The 21,459-nt window shown below is 50.7% G+C and overlaps 1 protein-coding gene across 1 annotated transcript in view; it reads left to right on the forward strand.

The window, feature by feature from the left end:
- Positions 1-21,459, forward strand: part of PADI3 (peptidyl arginine deiminase 3) — a 38,480-nt gene that overhangs the window by 7,536 nt on the left and 9,485 nt on the right. Inside the window, exons 2-13 of the mRNA XM_021668320.2 lie at positions 2,907-3,087; positions 5,470-5,542; positions 8,665-8,726; positions 9,731-9,848; positions 10,850-10,975; positions 13,224-13,402; positions 13,980-14,083; positions 14,168-14,279; positions 16,940-17,047; positions 18,242-18,393; positions 20,346-20,490; positions 20,601-20,703. Coding sequence (XP_021523995.2) covers positions 2,907-3,087; positions 5,470-5,542; positions 8,665-8,726; positions 9,731-9,848; positions 10,850-10,975; positions 13,224-13,402; positions 13,980-14,083; positions 14,168-14,279; positions 16,940-17,047; positions 18,242-18,393; positions 20,346-20,490; positions 20,601-20,703 — 1,463 coding nt within the window. The remainder of the gene's footprint in view (positions 1-2,906; positions 3,088-5,469; positions 5,543-8,664; positions 8,727-9,730; positions 9,849-10,849; positions 10,976-13,223; positions 13,403-13,979; positions 14,084-14,167; positions 14,280-16,939; positions 17,048-18,241; positions 18,394-20,345; positions 20,491-20,600; positions 20,704-21,459) is intronic.

Below are 21,459 nucleotides of genomic sequence, written 5' to 3' on the forward strand. Positions count from 1 at the left end.
TACACCCAGGGGCTGCAGCCTGGGGACCGAGTGGGGTTTTTGTACCAGAGGACCATCAAGGGTGCTCAGCCCTCGCCCATGGATGCTTGGGTCCCAAGGAACAGCGTTGGGGTTGAAGGAGTTCCATAAAAAGTTTACAGGCTTCTGCCGGGTGCAGTGGCTCACGCCTGTAATCCCAGCACTTTGGGAGGCTGAGGCATGTGGATCACTTGAGGTCAGGAGTTCAGGACCAGTCTGGCTAATATGATGAAACCCCTCTCTACTAAAAATACAAAAATTAGCTGGCTGTGGTGGTGGGCTGTGTAGTCCCAGCTCCTTGGGAGGCTGAGGCATGAGAATAGCTTGAACCTGGGAGCTGGAGGTTGCAGTGAGCCGAGATTGCACCACTGCACTCCAGCCTGGGTGACAGAGCTAGACTTTATCTCAAAAAAAAAAAAAAAAAAAAAAAAAAAAGGCTTCCTGGGTGGTGGAAGTCAGGTGCCTTGGGAGTGGGGATGAGGGAGGAGCTGAGGGTGTTCCCGGGAGTATGAGAGGCTGCTCTTCCTAGCTGGGTCTGTCTTCCTGTGTCTGTCTTTCTGACTCCCTCTCTCTGAGTCTCCATCTCGCTGGGTCTCTCCAAGTCTCTCTGTCCCTATCTCTCTGTCTCTGTGTCTTCATGCCTCTCTGTCTGGTTTTGCCATTTTCCCTGTCGGGGGCTGCCCAAGGCAGAACACCCAGGGCAGAACAGGCCAGCAGGCTCCACCAGCCCTGGAAATTACAGGCTTTGTGAGTTGGGTTGCCAGATAAAACAAAAGATGCCTAGTTAAAATTGAATTTCAGATAAATAATTATCTGAATCGCAGCTTAGTGTGAGTATATCCCAAATACTTCATGGGATTACCAAACAATAATTGGTTGTTTATTTGAAATTCAAGTCCAAAAACTGGGCATGCTATATTTTTATTTGCCAAATCTGGCAGCCCTGGTTAGGAGGAGAACTGGGTGTGTCGGTCAGGGGCCCAGTCACCAGAGTGGGACCCGCCTGATGGAGAGCAGCTTGGGCTTGGTTTATTTCCCTTTTTATAAAAAAGCTGCTTTGAGATATATGAGAATCATGCTGGTGGAAGAGTGAGGAGGGTGTTTCAGGGGAGGTCTGCCTTACTCCGAGGGGAGACGGAAAGGGGGGGAGGTGGCCAGCTGTGCAAACTTGGGGGAGTCCTCTATGTATCCTGAGCCTCAGTTTCCCCACGTGTAGACAGGAGTAATGATCTCATCCTGGGGCTGCAGTGAGGATCCGATGAGCTAATGTACAAAAAAGCTTAACCAGGCCTGCCGTGGTAAGGGTGCAGAGGCTGGGGGCTTTGGGTTTTAGGATACTGTTGTTATTATGACTCCTGGGGAGGTGGTGGGCAAGAGTGTGGACTGAGGAGCCAGATGGCCTGGGTTCGGATCCCAGCCCCACCACAAACCTTGGGCAAGTTACTTAACCTCGGTTTTCCCATCTGTATAATGGGAGATAATGATAGGTAGCGCCCCCCTTCTATGGTTATTGAGAGGATTGCATGATGGGCTGGGACAGAGCATGAGCTTAACAAGTGTCAGCCACTGTTATCCCCCGGGGGAGTGCGTGCTGCTTCCTCCAGGAAACCCTCCAGCTCACAGTGGCCTCTCCCTACATAGGTTCCCACTGAGCTGTGATCCTGTGGCCCTGAGCCCCACCTGGCTGCCCTGGGCACTGTTGGTCCTCAGCTGGGGAGGGCCGTGGGTGGATCTGCCCAGCCAGGCAGTACCTGAGGGCACAGCGGGTACCCCACAGTCAAAGGAGGCATGGGCTGGTTTCCAAGGAGGACCCCAGACTAGCAGGAATGAGAGGAATGTGATCTCAGGGCCAGATAACTTCGCAGATATTTTAAACCTGCAATTAATGCCTGCTTGTTTGACCAAATCCGGCCAAGTTTCCCGGGTGACACTGCAGAGCTGTGGGACAGCATGGGCTTGGAGTCAGACCTGGGCGCACACCTGCCTCTGCCATTTGATACTGTGCAACCTCAGGCTTGTCACTAGGCCTCCCTGAGCCTCAGTTGCTTGTGTGTCAAATGGGGATGATACTGCTCACCTTACAGCTTGTGAGAGTGGAGGAAGCTGCCTGTGCCAGGTGCCCGGCATGCAGCGGACACTCCACCAGATGGAATTCCCTTCCCAGGGAGACCAGGGATATTTTCCCACCTGCTAAGGAGACGTGTGCTGGGATTTGGGGTGAGAATGGCTCTTTTTAAAGCTCTCAGAACTGGCTGGTGTTCACTGGGCTCTTCATGCCCAGCCCTGCACTGGGGATTTATCTAGCACATGGCTGGGTTCTGACTTCTGAGGAGCTCACCATTCTGGTGGGTGGTGAAGAAACTCACAAGGGCAATGTTAATGAACACAGGCCTTAAAACGTGAGGCTGTGTATATGTTTTTGGTTTCTTTGTTTTTTGAGACAGGGTCTTGCTGTGTCACCCAGGCTGGAGTGCAGTGGTGCCATCTTGGCTCACTGCAACCTCTGCCTCCTGGATTCAAGCGATTCTCCACCTCAGCCTCCCCAGTAGCTGGGATTACAGACGCATGCCACCACGCCCGGCTAATTTTTTGTATTTTTAGTAAAGACCGAGTTTTACCATGTTGGCCAAACTGGTCTCGAACTCCTGACCTCAAGTGATCCTCCCACCTCAGCCTCCCAAAGTACTAGGATTACAGGAGTGAGTCACTGCACCCAGCCAACTGTGTATATGTTTGTGTGGGCTCCAGGCTTGACTCCTTGCGGATCTGAGGGATCTGTGTAGTCAAGAACTTCTTCCTGTGGAGGAAGCAGGGCTTGAGCCAAAACTCAAACATCTGAACAAAAGATACCTCCTTCAGCACTGCCCATGGCTCTCTGTCCTGCCCAGGTCAGTGCCTGAGGGCACAGAAATGTTCGAGGTTTATGGGACGCCTGGCGTGGACATCTACATCTCTCCCGACATGGAGAGGGGCCGGGAGCGTGCAGACACCAGGCGGTGGCACTTTGACGCGAGTCTGGAGATCATCGTGGTCATGAACTCCCCCAGCAATGACCTCAACGACAGCCATGTGAGCTGGTCCCAGTGGGGTGGGAGAGGTTGCGGGAAGGCAGCTGTCTAGTTCCTGGGGGGCCCAACAGCCTCTTTCTCTGGCGCACTGGGCAGCACAGTGGCCTGGGAACCAGACTGCTAGTTTTGAATCCCAGTTCTGCAAGCTCCAGACACATACCCTGTGTCCTTGGAGAGCCGTGTCACCCCCCAGGGCCTCTGTCTGCCATCTCTGAAATGGGGATAACCATAACCCCTGACTCCTGTCATTGCAGTGGGCACCACATGGGCCAGTGTTACTCCTTCTCTTGCTTCCCAAGACCCCCTATAGAGAGAGTTGTCCCAGTTCTGCTGAGTTGGGTCTCAGTTTCTCCATATGTAGGCTGAAGGTTGACTAGGGAATCTGCCACTTTGAATGAAAGAGAGAAGGCAGGACAGTGGAGGGACACTGCTGCCTGGGAGACCCCCCTCCTAGGTGGCAACGTTTCCCCAAGGTGCTTTGCTGTCCTTAATCCACTCTCTTCCTGACCCTATCTGCAGGGTAGGGGACATTTAAAACATGGGAGAAACGGGTGGCCTTTAAGCTTGGCAGAGGCGATGTTCACCTTGAGGGCTGGTGGGGACCAGGACTTGGAGGGTGGGAGTAGTGGAATTTCCACTCCATGTCAGGAACGATGTTTCAGAAACTGGCCCTTTAGGGAGCACTGACCGCGTGCCGGACACTGGGCAGCTATGACCTCATCCGGCCCTCACAGCAGCCCCGAGAGGCAGGGGACTGATGTCCATTTCACAGATGGGACAACCAAGGTTCAGAGTAACTGTCCCAGGACTGCATGCTAATGGTCAGGAGAGCTGGAATTCAGTGCAGACCCACCTGACCCCTGGGGGCAGTTTCCCTCCACCACCACCGCCTCTATTCCCAGTCACGTGTCTGAATTGAGCCTCTCCAATGAGCTCCATGAGGCACGTGGGGCAGTACCCAATGAAGCCATTTAACAGAAGGAAACAGACAGAGAAGGGGCGTGGCTTTCCTGAAGTCACATGATATAGCGAGTGGCAGAGTTGGTGAGTCAGGACAGACTCCCAGGGGCAGTGCAAGAGGACCTGCCAGTCTGTGAGGGCCCCCTCCTGGCTGCTGATTGAACTGGGAACGGTGTGGGTACCTCCCGCCTTGAATTCCTCGGCCACGATGGCTGTTTGGATGGAGGAAGCTCAGAGTCTCTCCCACTCTTCCCCCCGCCCACTCTATACCCTTACACCCAGTCCTGCCTTTGGCCAGGATCCCAGTGATTATCTGTTTGAGGCAAACATCACTGCTGGTGATTGACACATGGGGGTCAGTAATTGCAGGATTTAGGGGCTCCCAGGACTACAGAGGTTAGTGGCCTCCGCAAGGTCCTCCCTTTCTGGCTGGGATTTGGACATCAGAAGCAGAGAGTTGAGAGACCCACATGAAGTGGGAATACCCAAGGGGAGGGTCATGCGTCAAAGAGAACTCGGATGCCTTGAATTCACCCGATTCCAACCAAATATCATCCTCGCCATCTTCATCCTCACCCTGTAACAGTTCTTGGGTGCTCGCTGTGGGCCAGGAACCAAGCTGCACATGCCCCATACGTGACTCCTTTCATCTTCACAGCCTCTAATTAGTCCTAAGGGGCGGGAACTATTATTATCCCCACTTTACGGTTCAGGATATTGAGGCCCAGTGAAGATCAGTAACTTTTCCTGGGATATTCAAAAGTGGGGCATCCAGAATCCGGGTCCAGGCCATCTGACCCCAGAGCCCTGCATTTAACCACCCCCACCCAAGATGCCACCTGCCCACTGATAACAATAGCTGGTACTTCTTGGGCACTGCCTATGGGCTCAGTCCTTTACATGTATTGTTTCCAAGCTGCACTACAAGCCTCTGAGGTAGAGACCTGTAGAGGTAGAAACCTTTTCCTATTTTGCAGATGGGAACACTGAGGTGGCTCAGAGAGTTAAGAGGTCTTGGCCAAGGTCATAGGGTGGTCAGAGGTGCCAGGCTCAAGCCCAGGCCTGTCTGAGTCCCACAGACAAGAATGTTGGCTTGGAGCGTGTCCCAAAACCCTGCCCAGTCCAAACACTTTATTTTACAAATGGCCAAACTGAGACCCAAAGGGAAGCAGGAGCTTGCCAAAAATCACAGAGTAGGTTATTGGAGGGACTGGGACCCAAGTCTCTGGAGAAGCTCTCACAAATAGTTCCCATTTTACAGATGTGCCAACCAAGACACAGAAAAATAAATGGCACAGGAAGGTTAAAGAAAGAGCAAGGTCCCTGGGGTCCCTTCCCCTCCTTACCAGATCCCCGAGAGCTGTCTTTTGGGTCAGGAGCTCTTGGCTTCTGCTGGCATCACTCTGCACCCAACTCTCCACAGGTTCAGATTTCCTACCACTCCAGCCGTGAGCCTCTGCCCCTGGCCTACGCGGTGCTCTACCTCACCTGTGTTGGTAAGTTGGGGCCATGCTGATGGTGTGACCAAGGGCACATTTAAAAAAGTCAAAGAGTATATACATTGAAAATGAAACCTCCTTCCCTTCAACTCAAGACTTCTAGTTCCCCAAACCCAGCATTTTTCTAGGGATATGCTGTGCTTGTATATGAAGGCAAATACATACCTGTATATTTCCCCTATTTTGTAAGCAAATTGAAGCATACTATAGACATGGAACTGGCCTTGCTTTTGCCAGCTCAAGTCTTTCTGCTAAGCCTCCACAAATGGATGCATAAACTCCACACAAGATGACTCAGATGTTGGAGCTATCTGAAAGGGCATGCAAGTAATTGTGATTAATATGTTAAGGGTTCTAGTAGACAAGGTGAGCTACATACATGAACAGGGAATTTCAACAAAGAAGAAAATTGATAAGAAAGAGTCAAATGGAAATGCTAGAAATAAAAACCTTAGAAATAGAGATTTTAAAAAGGCTTTTGAAGGTTTCATCAGTAGACTTGACACAGCTGAGGAAAGAATCAGTGAACTTGAAGATAAGTGAATAAAAGTTACCCAAACTGAAAGCCAAAGAGAAAAAAGAATAAAATAAACAAATGAAAAAACATAACAGATCTAAGAGCTCTGGGACAGTATCAAACAGTCTAAATTCAATGAAATTCCCATAGAAATCCCAACATGGCTTTTTAATATAACTTTACAGAGCTGATCCTAAAATTTGTCTGGAAGAGCAAAAGTCAAGAATAGCCAAGACAATTTTAATGAAGAACAGGTGGATGGATTCACAATTCCAAATATCAAGACTTTCTTTTTCAAGCTATAGTGCTTGAGGCATTGTGAAACTGGTACAGAACAATGGAGCAAATAGAGAACTCAGAGACAGATCTGTGCTTGTGTGGTTATCATGTGGCAATAAATAAACTTGGAGCCCTACCTCACACCATATGCAAAAATAAACTTCAAATGAGTTAAAAATCTTAAGATGAAAATCAAAATAGAAAGCTTTTAGAAAAGAACATCTTTGTAACCTCAAGATAGTAAAGATTTTCTTTAACAAGGCAAAACAAAAGTGCAAAAACCATAAGGGAAAGATTACTAAATTAGACTTATTAAAATTAAAAATTTCTGTGCAGCCGAGGACAAGTAAAAAGTCAAATTATGAACTAGGAGAAGAAATCTGCAATGCATATGGCTGACTTGATGCATATAGAATATGAAGAACTCCAATCAATAAGAAAAGGACAAAAATAATAGACATGGGCAAAAATATGAATAAGCAATTCACAGAAGAGAAAGCCCCAGTGATGAAAACCCAGATTAAAAGATGCTTAACTGAGCATTGCTAAGGTTGTGGAGCTGGGAAACGCCTTACAAAGGAGTGGGTGGGAGTTTGCTTTGGCTCACACACTTGAGAAGCAATTAGCAAAGAAGTTGAAAATGCTTTATCTGTAGGAGGCATTTTTTAGAAGCAGAACTTCTAGGTTACAGAGAATCTATATTTTTGAAGTTGATAGATATTGCCAAATTGCTCTCCAAAAACACTGTATCAGTATGCATGTCTGCCAACTGCATATATGCTTTGCCAACACTGCGTTATCAACTTTTTCCCTTTTTGCCAGTCGGGTAGGTTGGAATCTCACTGTTGTTTTACTTTGCCTTTCTTTAGTTAGGAGTGAGGCTGGGCATTCACATCCACAGCCCAAATATATACACACACATGGTCATTGGAAAATAACATAGACCAAAAAGTACATAAAGCTTTATTTTACATACATATGTGTGTAAAACATATGTACACAGACACACACACACACAAACACACAAACGAATAATTGCAAAGCAAACCCGAGTAGCCCAGGAAATAAACCCAAGAGTAGCCCAAGAAATAAAACACAACCAGCACCTCAAAGTCCCCCACAATGTCCCTCTCTGATCATCACTCCTTCCTTCCCCTACAGGTAACCACTATGTTGTGATAAGTATTTTCTTGCTTTTCCTTATGGTTTTATCCCCTGAATATGCATACCCAAATAACATGGTCTAATTTTGCCATCTGATTTTCTGCGGATGCAATCATATCGTGCTTATTCTTTTGTGTTGGGCTTCTTTTACCACATATCATGTTTATGCGATGTATCCACTTGTTGTGCGGTGGTTGGGTATCTTTTCACATGTTTAAAAATCACTTCAGGCCAGGCGTGGTGGCTCCCGCTTGTAATCCCAGCACTTTGGGAGGCTGGGGTGGGTGGATCACTTGAGCCCAGGAGTTCAAGACCAGCCTGGGCAACATGGTGAAATCCTGCCTCTACAAAAGATACAAAAATTAGTTGGGCATGGTGGCACACACCTGTAGTCCCAGCACTCAGGAGGCTGAAGTGGGAGGATCACTTGAGCCCAGGAGGGAGAAGTTGCAGTGAGCCATGATCATGCCACACTGCACTCTGGCCTGGGCAATAGAGACCCTGTCTTGTCTCAAAAAAAAAAAAAAAAAATCCTTTCAAATTTATTCTTTCTTCTCTCCCTCCTTGCTCCTCACTACATCTTCTTTAAGAACTGAGAAGACTACTTGTTTTCAGAGAAGGAAGGTTGATTCAGACCTCTTGAATGCTCCACGTGTGTTGTGAAATCTCCCCCAGTGTCTAGGGAGAAATGTTAAGAAGGTGGGATGGGGTGGGATTTGGGGACTGTGAGTTGCTCAGAGAGGACACACGGCCAGTAGGTGGCAGAGGCTGGGTTCATGTTCACTTCTGTTTGACACCAAAGTCCAGGCTTGCTCCCCCATCCCAAGGAGATGAGGCGGCTTTATATAGACAAGAATGTTTCAGGAGACCTGGGCTCGGTGCAGGGCGTGCCTGGGAGTAGAAGGGCTGCAGGGATGCAGACAGGGAGCGGTCAGGGAAGGCTTCCTAGAGGCCCAGCATCTGTCCTGGGCCTTTGCTGTGACCCTGCTTCTTGCCTCAGGCCTCTTTCCCCAGCCCACAGGGCGCAGATGCCTTCACCCCGATGGTGTCTCCTTGGAAATGACTTGCCTTTGCCCAGCCCTGGACAAGCCCCAAGGTCAAGGCCTGCCTTGGGCTCCTGGGAGCCTTGTAGTGACTTACCCTCTGCCTCCTCTTGCAGACATCTCTCTGGATTGTGATCTGAACTGTGAGGGAAGGCAGGATGGGAACTTTGTAGACAAGGTAGGCATCTCTGCCTGGGCCAAGGAAGGGGGAATGCAGTTTGGAGCTTGCTCTAGGTGGGGTTAAGAAGGGTGAGGCCATTACAGGTATCCCCCTGCCTCCCAGCTGATGCTGAGGCCAGAGGAGCCAAAAACAGAAACCAGGTATGGCTCGGGATCTTCTTTGACCAGGAGAAAAATCATCACCAGGAATTATCAGGCATGGAGGTACCAGCCCTGAGCTAGGTCTTGGTCTGTGGGATCAAGACCTTCTGGACTCATAATCTAGGTCAGGAGTGGGCAAACTTTTTCTGTGAAAGTCACATAGTAAGGATTTCAGGCTTTGTGGGCCATACGGTCTCAATTCTGCCATTATCGTGCTAAAGCAGCCACAGTTAATACACAGACGGATGGATGTGACTGTGTGCCAATAAAACTTTATTTATACAAACTGGCAGTGGGCCAGATTTGGTCTACAGTTCATAATGTACTAACCTTGATCTAGGCAAGAAGAGAAACCAGATATGAAACTGTTGAAGAACTTGGGGCTGAATTGTGGTGGAACTTGGTGCACCGGGAGTTTAGAGAAGGTCGAGGTGGTCTGGGTGGGCGAGGAAGGCTTCCTGGAGGGACATACCCTTGAGCTGGGCTCTGAAAGGATGCAGGAGGGAGGATGTTTCAGGTGCAGGGAATGGCGGGAGCAAAAGCAAGGAGGGTGAAATGGAGGAATGAGCACAGTGTGAGGCATGTGGTCCTATAATCAGGAGGTTGCTCATTGAGAAAGAGGATGTTGGCTGAAGGCCCGTCACAGACAGCCATGAAAGCCAGCTCTGTGCTTTGGACTGGGTGGTGTGGGCCATAGAGAGCACTTGCCATTGCCAATTCTTGAGAAGGAGCTGTTTTGAGAACGTGGACCTAGCCTGACAGGGTGGAGCGGTCAGGAGGCAGGCCAGGCTGGGGTTCCTGGGCAGGGAGGCGCAGGTCTCATTTGAGCTCCCATCACTGGCTGTGTTTTGCCATTGGCAGCGGCAGTGGGTCTGGGGGCCCAGTGGGTATGGTGCCATCTTGCTGGTGAACTGTGACCGTGATGATCCGAGCTGTGGCGTCCAGGACAACGACGACCAGCACGTGCGCTGCCTGCAAGGTGAGGCCGGGCAGGTCCTGGGTCACTGCTCAGTTACCCCATGGGAGTTCCAACCCACAGGTGGGACTCTGAGGGCGGAGTCCAGGGGACAGTGCCGGCCTCCAGACACACCTCGATGTCCCTCAAAACCCGTCTCAGGCTGGCAGCTGCCCCTCCCTAGTTCTCTAGTGCCAGCGAGCACTCACATGCCGGGGCAGAAGCTCTGGAAATGAGACACCTCGCCATTCTCTTCCTCCAGGGAAGCAGAGGATGCTAGCACTGTTTCAGCACCTACTGTGTGCCAGGGCTTTTCCCCAAATTCTCATTGAATCATCCAAGTGGGACAGTATCATCACCCCTATTTAGAGACAAGGATGCTGAGGCTCAGAAGTCCGGAGACTCCCTGAAGTCTGTATCTTATCCGGGCCTCCCCTCTCAACCCCAAATCTAGGCCTCCTCCCCCTGCACATCTGGCCTGTATTTCTGTGGCACCCACCTCCTAAGTCCATCTGCCCTGCATTCCAGCCCCACGGAGAATGAGCCGCAGTATTCTGGGGTGTGCTAGGTGCTGTCTGAGGGAGATGCCCATGGCTGCCTTCCGAAGTGGGCACCATTGGAGATGGTGGGTCTGGGAGCCCAGTGGGTCTCCAGTGGCCTCTCCGGAAGGGAGGGACTCGTCCAGCATCACAGTGTGGTGATGCTGGGATGGAGACCAGCACCCTCACCTGCCTGATGACCACGTGGCCTCACCCTCCTCGCTTCTCTGGAGCACCTGTTGTGTGTCAGACACTGGCTGGCCATGCCACACTTCATGTTTCTCTGGGCAATTCAGGAAACGTGAGTCCAAGAGAGCGTGGGCGTCTTCGTGGTTTGCTCTTGATAGTTTCTAGGGTTTTCACAAAGCTGGGGCTGGGAGACCCAGGTCTTGACACCCACTGACCTGGGGAGGGAGCCGGGCAGCAGAGGAAGGTGCCAGCGTCCAGGACTCCCCTGAGTCACCACCACTCTTTCTGGCTTCATAGACCTGGAAGACATGTCTGTCATGGTCCTGCGCACGCAGGGCCCTGCTGCCCTCTTTGATGACCACAAACTTGTCCTCCACACCTCCAGCTATGATGCCGAACGGGCACGGGTCTTCCACGTCTGCGGTGAGTTCGTGCCACTCTCCCTCACCATCTGTGCCCTGTTGCCAGGTCGCCTGCCAGGGAACCTCGTCTTCCTGCCTTGGGCCATGGACAGGTACTGCTGACACTCCAGGAGATGCCCTGGTGGGGTGGCTGGTCACAGTAAGAACAGTCAGAAGTGGGGCTTTGGAACTGATGAACTGGTGTCCCCAGCACAACACCTGGCCTGAGGTCATTTTACTGGATGAATGAACTTTCCAAATACATTTTAAGCACATGTAAAAATTCTTATCAAAAATTTCAAATGTACACAAAAGCAAGGCGATGAACCCCCATGTGCCCGTCACTCAGATTCAACAGTTATCAGTGTTTTGTCTGTCTCGCTGAAGTGTTGTAAAGCCAGCCCCAAACACCATAGATTTCGCCCCTGCCTAATTCCATTTGCATTCCCCCCTAAATAGATGGCTGTTGTTTTATATAGTCACACTGCCCAAATCACAAGAAATACAAGTAAGAATCTAAATACCTTTGAGAAAGTAAAAATGTATACAAGCAATCAGATGCTTTTTTTTTTTTTTGAGATGATGTCTTGCCCTGTCGCCCAGACTGGAGTGCAGTGGCATGATCTTGGTTCACTGAAACCTCCACTTCCCAGGTTCAAGTGATTCTCCTGCCTCCCAAGAAGCTGGGACTACAGGCACATGCCACCATGCCTGGCTAATTTTTTATATTTTTGGTAGAGATGGGGTTTCACTGAGTTAGCCAAGATGGTCTCGATCTCCTGATCTCATGATCCCCCTGCCTCAGCCTCCCAAAGTGCTGAGATTACAGGTGTGAGCCACCACACCCCCCCACACACTTATTTTTAAAATCATCAGACAATATGGAAGTATAGAAAGTGAAATCTGAGAGTTCTCTACCCCGTCTCTAAATCTGACTCTTTATTTATTTATTTATTTATCTAAGTCAAGGTCTGGCTTTGTCTCCCAGGCTGGAGTGCAGTGGCGTGATCTCAGCTCACTGCCACCTCCACCTTTCAGGATCAAGCAATCCTTCCACCTCAGCCTCCCAAGTAGCTGGGGCTACAGGCATGTGCCACCACACCCTACTAAGTTTTGTAGTTTTTTTTTTGTAAAGACAGGATTTTACCATGTTGCCCAGGCTGGTCTTGAACTCCTGGGCTCAAGCAATCCACCCGCTTTGGCCTCCCAAAGTGTTAGGATTATAGGCATGAGCCACCATACCTGGCCTAAGTCTGACTCACACTGTTAACAAGTTGGGATGTGCTCTTCCTAGCTTTGTTCTGCATGCACTCCAGCGTGTGTCCATATGCTGCTTCCAATCAGTTTCCTTCATTGAATAATAATTCCACCACTTTCCTGGTATTTATTGAGCTCTATTTTATTCTTTTCCTCTGCTATGTAATATTCCAAAGCATAGAGAGGCTATGACTTACATAGTTCTCTGAACTGTGGTGGTTTACAGTGTTTTGATTTTATAACAACGCAGGTTGCTTGAGGTCAGGGGCTTTGCTCATGGCCGTGTCTGAAGTCCAGAACCACACCCCATGGGTGCCCTCTAGTTGCACAGTAAATATTTGATGAATGAGTGAATAGCGAGCACTCTTGTACAGAAATATATGAATTTGTACCTTTTTTGTTGATTTTTTGTTGTTTGTTAGAGATGGAGTCTTGTTCCGTACCCAGGCTGGAGTGCAGTGGTGTGATCTCAGCCCCCTGCAACCTCTGCCTCCTGGGTTCAAGTGATTCTCCTGCCTCAGCCTCCTGAGTAGCTGGGATTACAGGTGTGCACCACGACGACCTGGCTAATTTTTGTATTTTTAATAGAGACAGGGTGTCACCATGTTGGCCAGGCTGGGATTGAACTCCTAACTTCAGGTGAGCTGCAGCCTCAGCCTCCCAAAGTGCTGTGATTATAGGCATGAGCCACTGCGCCTAGCCTGTAGGTGTATTTTTGTAGGAAAGATACCTAGTAGTGGAATTGCTGAGTTCAGGGTAAACATTACTTTGTTGGATGCCGCCAAATTGCACTCCAAAAAGACGTGAGCACCAGTCTTAGAAAGGAAGACCTTTCCCCCAGCTGTGCCGCCACCGTGTATTACCTGCCTCTCCTTTGCCAGTGGAGGTGAAAGGAGGGAGTTGTTGTAGGATTTGCAATTTTTGATGAGGCTACAGACCCCTTCCTATGTCTCTCATGCTCATGCTCCCTGGGCCCACAGGGAGTCACAGCCATCCCTTCCCTCCCGTCCCAGGTCCTGAGGATACATGTGATGCCTATAGGCACGTGCTGGGCCAGGACAAGGTGTCCTATGAGGTACCCCGCTTCCATGGGGACGAGGAGCGCTTCTTCGTGGAAGGCCTCTCCTTCCCTGATGCTGGCTTCACAGGACTCATCTCCTTCCACGTCACTCTGCTGGACGACTCCAATGAGGTAGGGGCAGAGGGGGTTCAAGAGGGGCTCCACTGGGGACCAGCCTGGGCAACATGGCAAAACCCCATCTCTACAAAAAAAAAAAAATACAAATATTAGCAAGACATAGCAGTGTGCACCTATAGTCCCAGCTACTTAGGAGGCTGAGGTGGGAGGATCACCTGAACCCAGGGATGCTGAGGTTGCAGTGAGCTGTGATCACCCCACCGCACTCCACAGCCTGGGCAGCAAAGGAAGACTGTCTCCAAAAAATATTAATAATAATAAAGGGCTGTGGGGAGGGCTCCATTCCTGGTAAGTCTACCAGGCACCGCTGGTGTGAAAGACCCCAGACTTCTTGACCACCCCCTGGTTCATTTCCATCTTGCAGAGAGGCAAGGGGCTTTCTTCTGGACCACAGTCGTGGAATCCACTCACACTGAGTCAAGATCTTGCTCCATCGTCCAGGCTGGAGTGCAGGGGTGTGATCTCAGCTCACTGCAGCCTCCACCTTTCAGTCTCAGCAATCCTTCCAGAGGCCCTCCAGGCCTCTGGACTCCAAGTCCAGTGCTCTTTCTCCCCTGGTCTGCCCCTGTAGGCTTTCTCGGCATCCCCTATCTTCACTGACACTGTGGTGTTCCGAGTGGCACCCTGGATCATGACGCCCAGCACCCTGCTGCCCCTAGAGGTGTATGTGTGCCGGTGAGTCTCGGGGCAGTGGGTGGTCCCTCTAGCCCCCAGGACCTGGCTCCATCCCGAGCCCCTCTTCCTTGGGTTTGTCCGTAGTGTGAGGAACAACACGTGCTTTGTGGATGCGGTGGCAGAGCTTGCCAGGAAGGCCGGCTGCAAGCTGACCATCTGCCCACAGGATGAGAACCGCAATGACCGCTGGATCCAGGTAACCACGGCCACTGGGCAGGGCCCGGCCACGATGCCCTCCTGGAGGGAGAGGCCTTCATCTGGGGTGCTTCTCAGGGAACTTGGTGCCCTTTCTAATATGTGAGACCTAGAGGCCTCTCTCCAGAACTTTCTGGAGACCCAGACACACACTGAATGCTGGATTCAATACCCATTCACCCACCAGATCTGGGCTAGGCACCACGCTAGGCCCCCGGGGTGGCACAGGTAAGAGACACACACTCCCTGCCCTCAACAGCTGAGACCAGTGATTCTTATCAAGAGGCGATTTGTCCCCAGGAGACGTTTGGCAGTATCTGCAGACAGTGCTCAGGACAAGCCCCTACAATAACATATTATCCAGTCCCACGCATCAGTAGTGTTGAGGCTAAGAAGCCCTGATGTGCAGAGTGATTGCTCCAAGCTATAAAATACCCACTCTTACAATCTAGGGTGTAGACATGGTGAAACCCTGTCTCTACAAAAAAGTTAAAAAATTAGCAGGGCATGGCCGGGCACAGTGGCTCACACCTGTAATCCCAGCACTTTGGGAGGCCAAGATGGAAGGATCGCCCGAGGTCAGGAGTTCAAGACCAGCCTGGCCGACATGGTGAAACCCCGTCTCTACTAATAACACAAAAATTAGCCCGACATTTTAGTGCACACCTGTAATCCCAGCTACTCAGGAGGCTGAGGCAGGAGAATTGCTTGAATCTGGGAGGTGGAGGTTGCAGAGAGCTGAGATCTTGCCACTGCACTCCAGCCTGGGCAACAAGGGAGAAACTCTGTCTCAAAAAAATAAATAAATAAATTAGCAGGGCATGGTGGGGCATGTCTGTAGTCCCAGCTACTCTAGAGGCTGAGGTTAGAGGATCACCTGAGCCTGGGGAGATCAAGTCTGCAGTGAGCTGTGATTGTGCCACTATACTCCAGCCTGGGCAACAGAATGAAACCTTGTCTCAAAAAGAAGAGAGAGAGAGAGAGAGAGAGAGAGAGAAAGAAGGAAAAAGAAAGGAAGGAAGGAAGAAAGATCTAGGGTGCAAGAAAGAGAGAGAAAGAAAAAGAAAGAAAGAAAGAGAAATAAAGAAAAAGAAAGGAAGGAAGGAGGGAAGGAGGGAAGGAGGAAAGGAAGGGAGGAAAATCTAGGGTGCAGAGGCTGCACCAGCAAAGCACCAGCAGGGTTTGGGGGATGCAGCATCACCTCTGCCTAAGAAATCAGTGAAGACCTCCGAGAGGGAGAGCATCTGAACTGGACCAGATTTGGCAGATGGGTGCACATGACTTCTGCCATTTCTGCAGCATTTACTGCAGGCTAGGCATAGCATCATTTCATCTTCTTGACAACCCCCTGTAAATCCCCCATAATTCAGGAGCTCTCGGGGGAGCATGACTGGGCCACAGAGCTGATAAAGGCAGTGCTGAGACTCAGGCTGCCAAGCACCGGGCTGTACAGGATGGTGGTCCCAGCAGAGGCCAAGCATGTGCAAAGGCCCAGGGGTGGGAGGCACGAGAGAGAAGCTTGTGTGTTCTCCTCAGTCAGGGCGCTGGTTCTGGGAAAGGCAAGAGTTGAGGTGGGAGACCTTGAATGCCACGTTAAGGAGCTTTCCTCTTGGCTGGAGGTCAGTCCAGTGAGGGGGTTTGGGGCAGGACTCTGGGGCAAGGTGGACTGGGTTTAGAGCCTGGCTGTGCCGCCAACTAGCTGTGAGTTTTGGGACAAATATTTTTTATTTTTTAAATTTTTATTTCTTTATTTTTTGAATTAATTTATTTTGAATTTATTTTATTTATTTCTTTTTGGAGACAGTGTCTCTCTCCATCACCCTGGCTGGAGTGCCACGGTGTGATCACAGCTCGCTGGCAGCCTCAAGCCCCTGGGATCAAGTGATCCTCCTGCCTCGGTCTCCCAAGTAGCTGAGACTACAGGTGCCACCACCAGGCTCAACTCATTTTTTTGTGGACATGGGGTCTTGTTATGTTGCTCAGGCTTGTCTCAAACTCCTGGCCTCAAGCAATCCTCCTGCCTGGACCTCCCAAAGTGCTGGGATTACAGGTGTGAGCGCCCACGCCCGGACTGGATAAATAATTAGACCTCTTTGTTTCTCGCTTTCCTCGTCTGTCACATGGGGTAATTATGGTGCCCATGCCTAGGTGTGTCATGAGGATGAATGGAGTTCATATTTATAAAGAGTTTAGGACAGGTTCTGGTTATGTCCTTCATTCACACTGGGCCAGTTTTTCCTCCAGAACCAGAGGCGTCAGGGCTGACCTGGCACATTTATGGGTCTGAGGAGGAGGCGTATTTGTATCCCATCAGGACCCCTCATCCCTGTCCAACTCAGGCCACGTGGGAGCTTCTCTGTGTCCAGCTGCCCTGGCCCAGCACTCACGGGGATACCCCCAAGGTCATGTCCATGTTCTTGTTCACCTCTGGCCTCTCGGTCTTGCTGTGTGACCTTAGACAAGCGTACCTTCTCTTAAAGCCCCCAGCCCCTCCTCCAGTCAGCAGGCACCCTGACCTCGGTCCTCTCCACCTCCAAGCGCAAAACAGGTTTGGGACAGGGGGCATGGTGAGCAGTCTGCCCCACAGGGTTCAGAGCCAGGCCAGCAGCGGCAGCTGTTGATGGTCACAGCTGTGCATGTGTCGCCTCTCCTCACTTGCAGGACGAGATGGAGCTGGGCTACATTCAGGCGCCACACAAGATCCTCCCGGTGGTCTTTGATTCCCCAAGGAATGGGGAACTGCAGGATTTCCCTTACAAAAGAATCCTGGTGAGTGGTCCCCGGCTGGCTGCAGCCCACCCCTGAGAGCTGAGAGGCCTTACCCTAAGGGTCACACCAGGGTGTGGGGTACAGAGGGCAGCAGTGGGAACTGTGCTCTTGAGGGATAAGGGTAGGGTTGCCAGATAAAATGCAAGAGATGCCCAATCAAATGTGAATTTCAGGCAAGCCACAGGTAACTTTTTGGTGTAAGTATGTCCCAAATATTGCATGGGATATACTTATACTAAAAAAAGTGTTGTGTATCTAAAATTCAAACTCAGTTGGGCATCTTGTATTTTTATGGACTAAATCTGACAGGGCTAAATGGGGAGGCACGATGGTGCACCTGTTCAGAACACAAGCTTTAGAGTCAGAACAACCCTGCACCATTACCTACATGCTGTGTGATGTTGCATGAGTTACTACCCCTCTCTGAGCCTCAGTTTCCTCATCAGTAAAAATGATATTTTGGCTCTGGCCTCACAGGCATTTGTGAAGCTTCTCATCATCACAGTACCTGCATGGAGGGAGTTAGCTGGTATCATTATTGTCGTAAAAAGGATAATGGAGGAGGTGATGGTTGCTAACCGGGACCTCCTGAGAAAAGAGGGGTGACTTGCTTGGTGCCATTAAGAATAGGAGGCACCTCCAACCCCCTCACGGATCACACAGGTGTTAGGAGCTCTCCCTTGGCCCTTGATGTTGTTGAAGTTTCTTCTGAGAGATGGCCCTGGGGAGGTCTCCCCTTCTCTAGAGTTCAAAGACAGGTTCTCGGAGGGCCATCAGCATCCCCTTGGTTCCCATGACTGGCCACTTGGGCTGCTCCCTGCCCTTGGGCTAAACCTGGCAGGAAGGCTATGCAGGCAAGGGGGTGGGGTGGCCATGGGGAGTGCAGGAGCAACCAGAGCACCCCCTGCTGTCTTGTCATGATGGTGATGTGACTGTGACCGTGACCGTGGGGGATGATGCTGCCCTGATAAGGCGGCAGGTCCAGAGAATGCAAGCACTTCCCAACTCTGCCTGCCATGCGTGCATGAAATATTGACTGGATCAGTGCCCCACCCACTGCCAATAACTCTGTATTTCCATCTGAAGAATGGATGGCCTCTCCCACCCTGTCTTTAAGAAGCTCAGAGCCCAGCAAGTTGGTTCAGGCTGTTTCTGGTACTCCCTACCCCCACCTGACTTGGTTTCCCCCTCCAGGGTCCAGATTTTGGTTACGTGACTCGGGAACCCCGCGACAGGTCTGTGAGTGGCCTGGACTCCTTTGGGAACCTGGAGGTCAGCCCCCCGGTGGTGGCCAATGGGAAAGAGTACCCCCTGGGGAGGATCCTCATTGGGGGCAACCTGCCTGGGTGAGAGGCTGGGAGTGGCGTTCCTAGGGCGGAGGCTGAGGGTTGGGGGTGGTGATGGTGGTGAAGCGGGGGTCATTCCACTCCTTGAAGAGAACCAGAAACAAGGAGTGATGAAATTCTACTCCCGGATGTGGTGGGGTGCTGGGTGTTCACCACACATGGTCCACCTCGTGGACTTTGAAACCAGAGAGAGCAGAGACCTAAGAGATCGTTCAATCCAATACTTTGATTTTACGAGTGGGCCCAGAGAGGGTAAGTGAGTCACATAGAAAGCAAAGTTATAATGATACTAGTGCTAGTCAATCAATAGTAACAGAAAAGTTTCTATTCCCAGCAGTCCTGGGAGAAAATGCATTTAAGTCAAAGCTTGTTCATACTAGCATGTAAATGACTAATATCAGATCTTTCTCTGAGCAAGAGAAGTGAGGTACAAGACATGCTAAGTGAGATGACAATAACATACAGAGAGAGTAACAAATTATGGGCCAGGCGCAGTGGCTCACGCCTGTAAGCCCAGCACTTTGGGAGGCCGAGGTGGGTGGATCGGGAGGTCAGGAGTTTGAGACCAACCTGACCGACATGGTGAAACCTCATCTCTACTAAAAATACAAAAAATTAGCTGGGCACGGTGGCAGGTGCCTGTAATGCTACTCGGGAGGCTGAGGCAGGAGAAGCATTTGAACCCGGGAGGTGGAGGTGGCAGTGAGCCAAGATTGTGCCACTACACTCCAGCCTGGGCGACAGGGTGAGACTCCATCTCAAAAACAAACAAACAAACAAAAAAACAAATTCTGTGTTGTTCAGTCGTGACAGAAAAGGAATTCTATCATAATGGTTACTTGCTGTGGATTAGACCAAGGCACTGAGCTAACCAAATGCAACAAAGCCGTTAGAACAGACTTGGGATCAAATAATGAACAAATGCAGAGTCAAGCTTTGGAAGGGAGTTACTGCCCTCACATACATAATCCCATTGAAAGAGGAAGCTGGGCCATGCCCTTAGATACGTTTTCCTAAGGCTTGAACGTGGGGGTGAAATCGATCTCTTAGAGAATGAGAACTGGGTGTGAGGGTGGTTCTGAAGGTTCTCCTGGATGGTGGGACCTGGTGGGTCATTGCCTTGGTGTGATTGACCTGTCCTGAGTCTGCCTCATGCAGAACTCACCTTGATGGAATTTAAAAATATACGTATCTGGCCAGGCACGGTGGCTCATGCTGTAATCCCAGCACTTTGAGAGCCGAGGTGGGCAGGTCACTTGAGGTCAGAGGTCGAGACCAGCCTGGCCAACATGGTGAAACTCCATCTCTACTAAAAATACAGAAAAATTAGCCTGGCTTGGTGGTACACACCTGTAATCCCAGAGACAGGAGGATCCCTTGAACCTGGGAGGTGGAAGTTGCAATGAGGCAAGATCACAACATTGCATTCCAGCCTGGGTGACAGAGTGACATTCCATCTCAAAATTAATTAATTAATTAAAATGTACATATTATCTTTCTTGTTTATAAAAGTAATGCATTTTTTTTTTGTTTTTTTATTGAGATGAGATCTTTTATTTATTTATTTTTTTGAGACAGACTTTTGCTTTTGTCACCCTGGCTGGAGTGCAGTGGCACGATCTTGGCTCACCGCAACCTCCGCCTCCCGGGTTCAAGCAATTCTCCTGCCTCAGCCTCCCAAGTAGCTGGGATTACAGGCATGTGCCACCATGCCTAGCTAATTTTGTATTTTTAGTACATGTTAGTCAGGCTGGTCTCGAACTCCCCACCTCAAGGTGATCCGCCCACATCAGCCTCCCAAAGTGCAGGGATTACAGGCGTGAGCCACTGCTCCTGGACTTTTTTGTTTTTTAAAAAATCAGATATTGCAGAAATGCTAAACTCTTGTCATTTTATTTCTGCATGGAGTCTTTTTAGTTAAGAGACTTTTTTTTTAATCTCTTGGGTCCCAGGTCAAGTGGCCGCAGGGTCACCCAGGTGGTGAGGGACTTCCTCCATGCCCAGAAGGTGCAGCCCCCAGTGGAGCTCTTTGTGGACTGGCTGGCCGTAGGCCACGTGGATGAGTTTCTGAGCTTCGTCCCTGCTCCTGATGGGAAGGTAAGGGCTTTGTGCATGGCATGTCTTTCCCCGGCATCTGGGGCAAGAACTGAGTTCCAGGGCATCATGCCAAGGCAGGAGGCTCAGCTGAATCTGTTCTCTGCACACAGGGCTTCCGGATGCTCCTGGCCAGCCCCGGGGCCTGCTTCAAGCTCTTCCAGGAGAAGCGGAAGTGTGGCCACGGGAGGGCCCTCCTGTTCCAGGGGGTTGTTGGTGGGTAACAGTGCCGTGTCCCTCCCCGCTCGCAGCTTGCTTGCCTCTCACCCAGATAAGACACTTTACAGCTTGAGAAGGGGAGGGCACGTTTTAAAGCAGGGCTGTGTACCCAAATTCAGGGCTTCTCTCTCCTGTCCCTGCATACCTTACTTGGGCCGGGGATCGGGGTGATAGATGGTGGACATGGACAGAGTGGGGACCTAGCGGCTTCCCAGGGATGTGACCAGCGCAGTCAGGCCATGGAGCTTCAATGTTCTGCAGTCACTGTCCTGAAATCTGAATTCTGTTTTGTGAGGACCAATGGAGCATCTGTGGGGCTGGGAGCCTCTGCTCAGGCATAGTCCTGTCTCCCAGGCTGCCTGCCTCCCTGGCACAGATTCTCTGCTGCCCACTCCTGTGCTCCCTGGAGTCCCGGTACCAGGCCTCCCCCTCTTTGTCTCTGTCCTGAGATGCTGCTGCACTCTGCCCCCAGCAGGAGCCTGGCATGGGGAGGGTTGGTTTGGGCACTTGTGCCACTCAGCATCTTCATGACATCAGTCATCCCTGTGATGCAAGGGCATTTGGTGGGCAACTTGGGAGGGGTAAGTGTCTCACCCAGCCTTGCTCAGGTACCCAGCACATACCCAGAGGCCACAATACTCTGGAGGTCACCTATTTGCCTTGACTTGGGGTGGCGGGCCTGTAGGAAGGAGATGCCAGGCTGGACTTGCCAGCCCCATGCCAGGGCACAGAATGTGGGTCTCATAGCAGAGA

The sequence above is a fragment of the Aotus nancymaae genome, unplaced genomic scaffold, assembly GCF_030222135.1.
Source record: "Aotus nancymaae isolate 86718 unplaced genomic scaffold, 86718_ANA_hifiasm-v0.15.2.pri h1tg000053l, whole genome shotgun sequence".
Classification (NCBI taxonomy): domain Eukaryota; kingdom Metazoa; phylum Chordata; class Mammalia; order Primates; family Aotidae; genus Aotus; species Aotus nancymaae.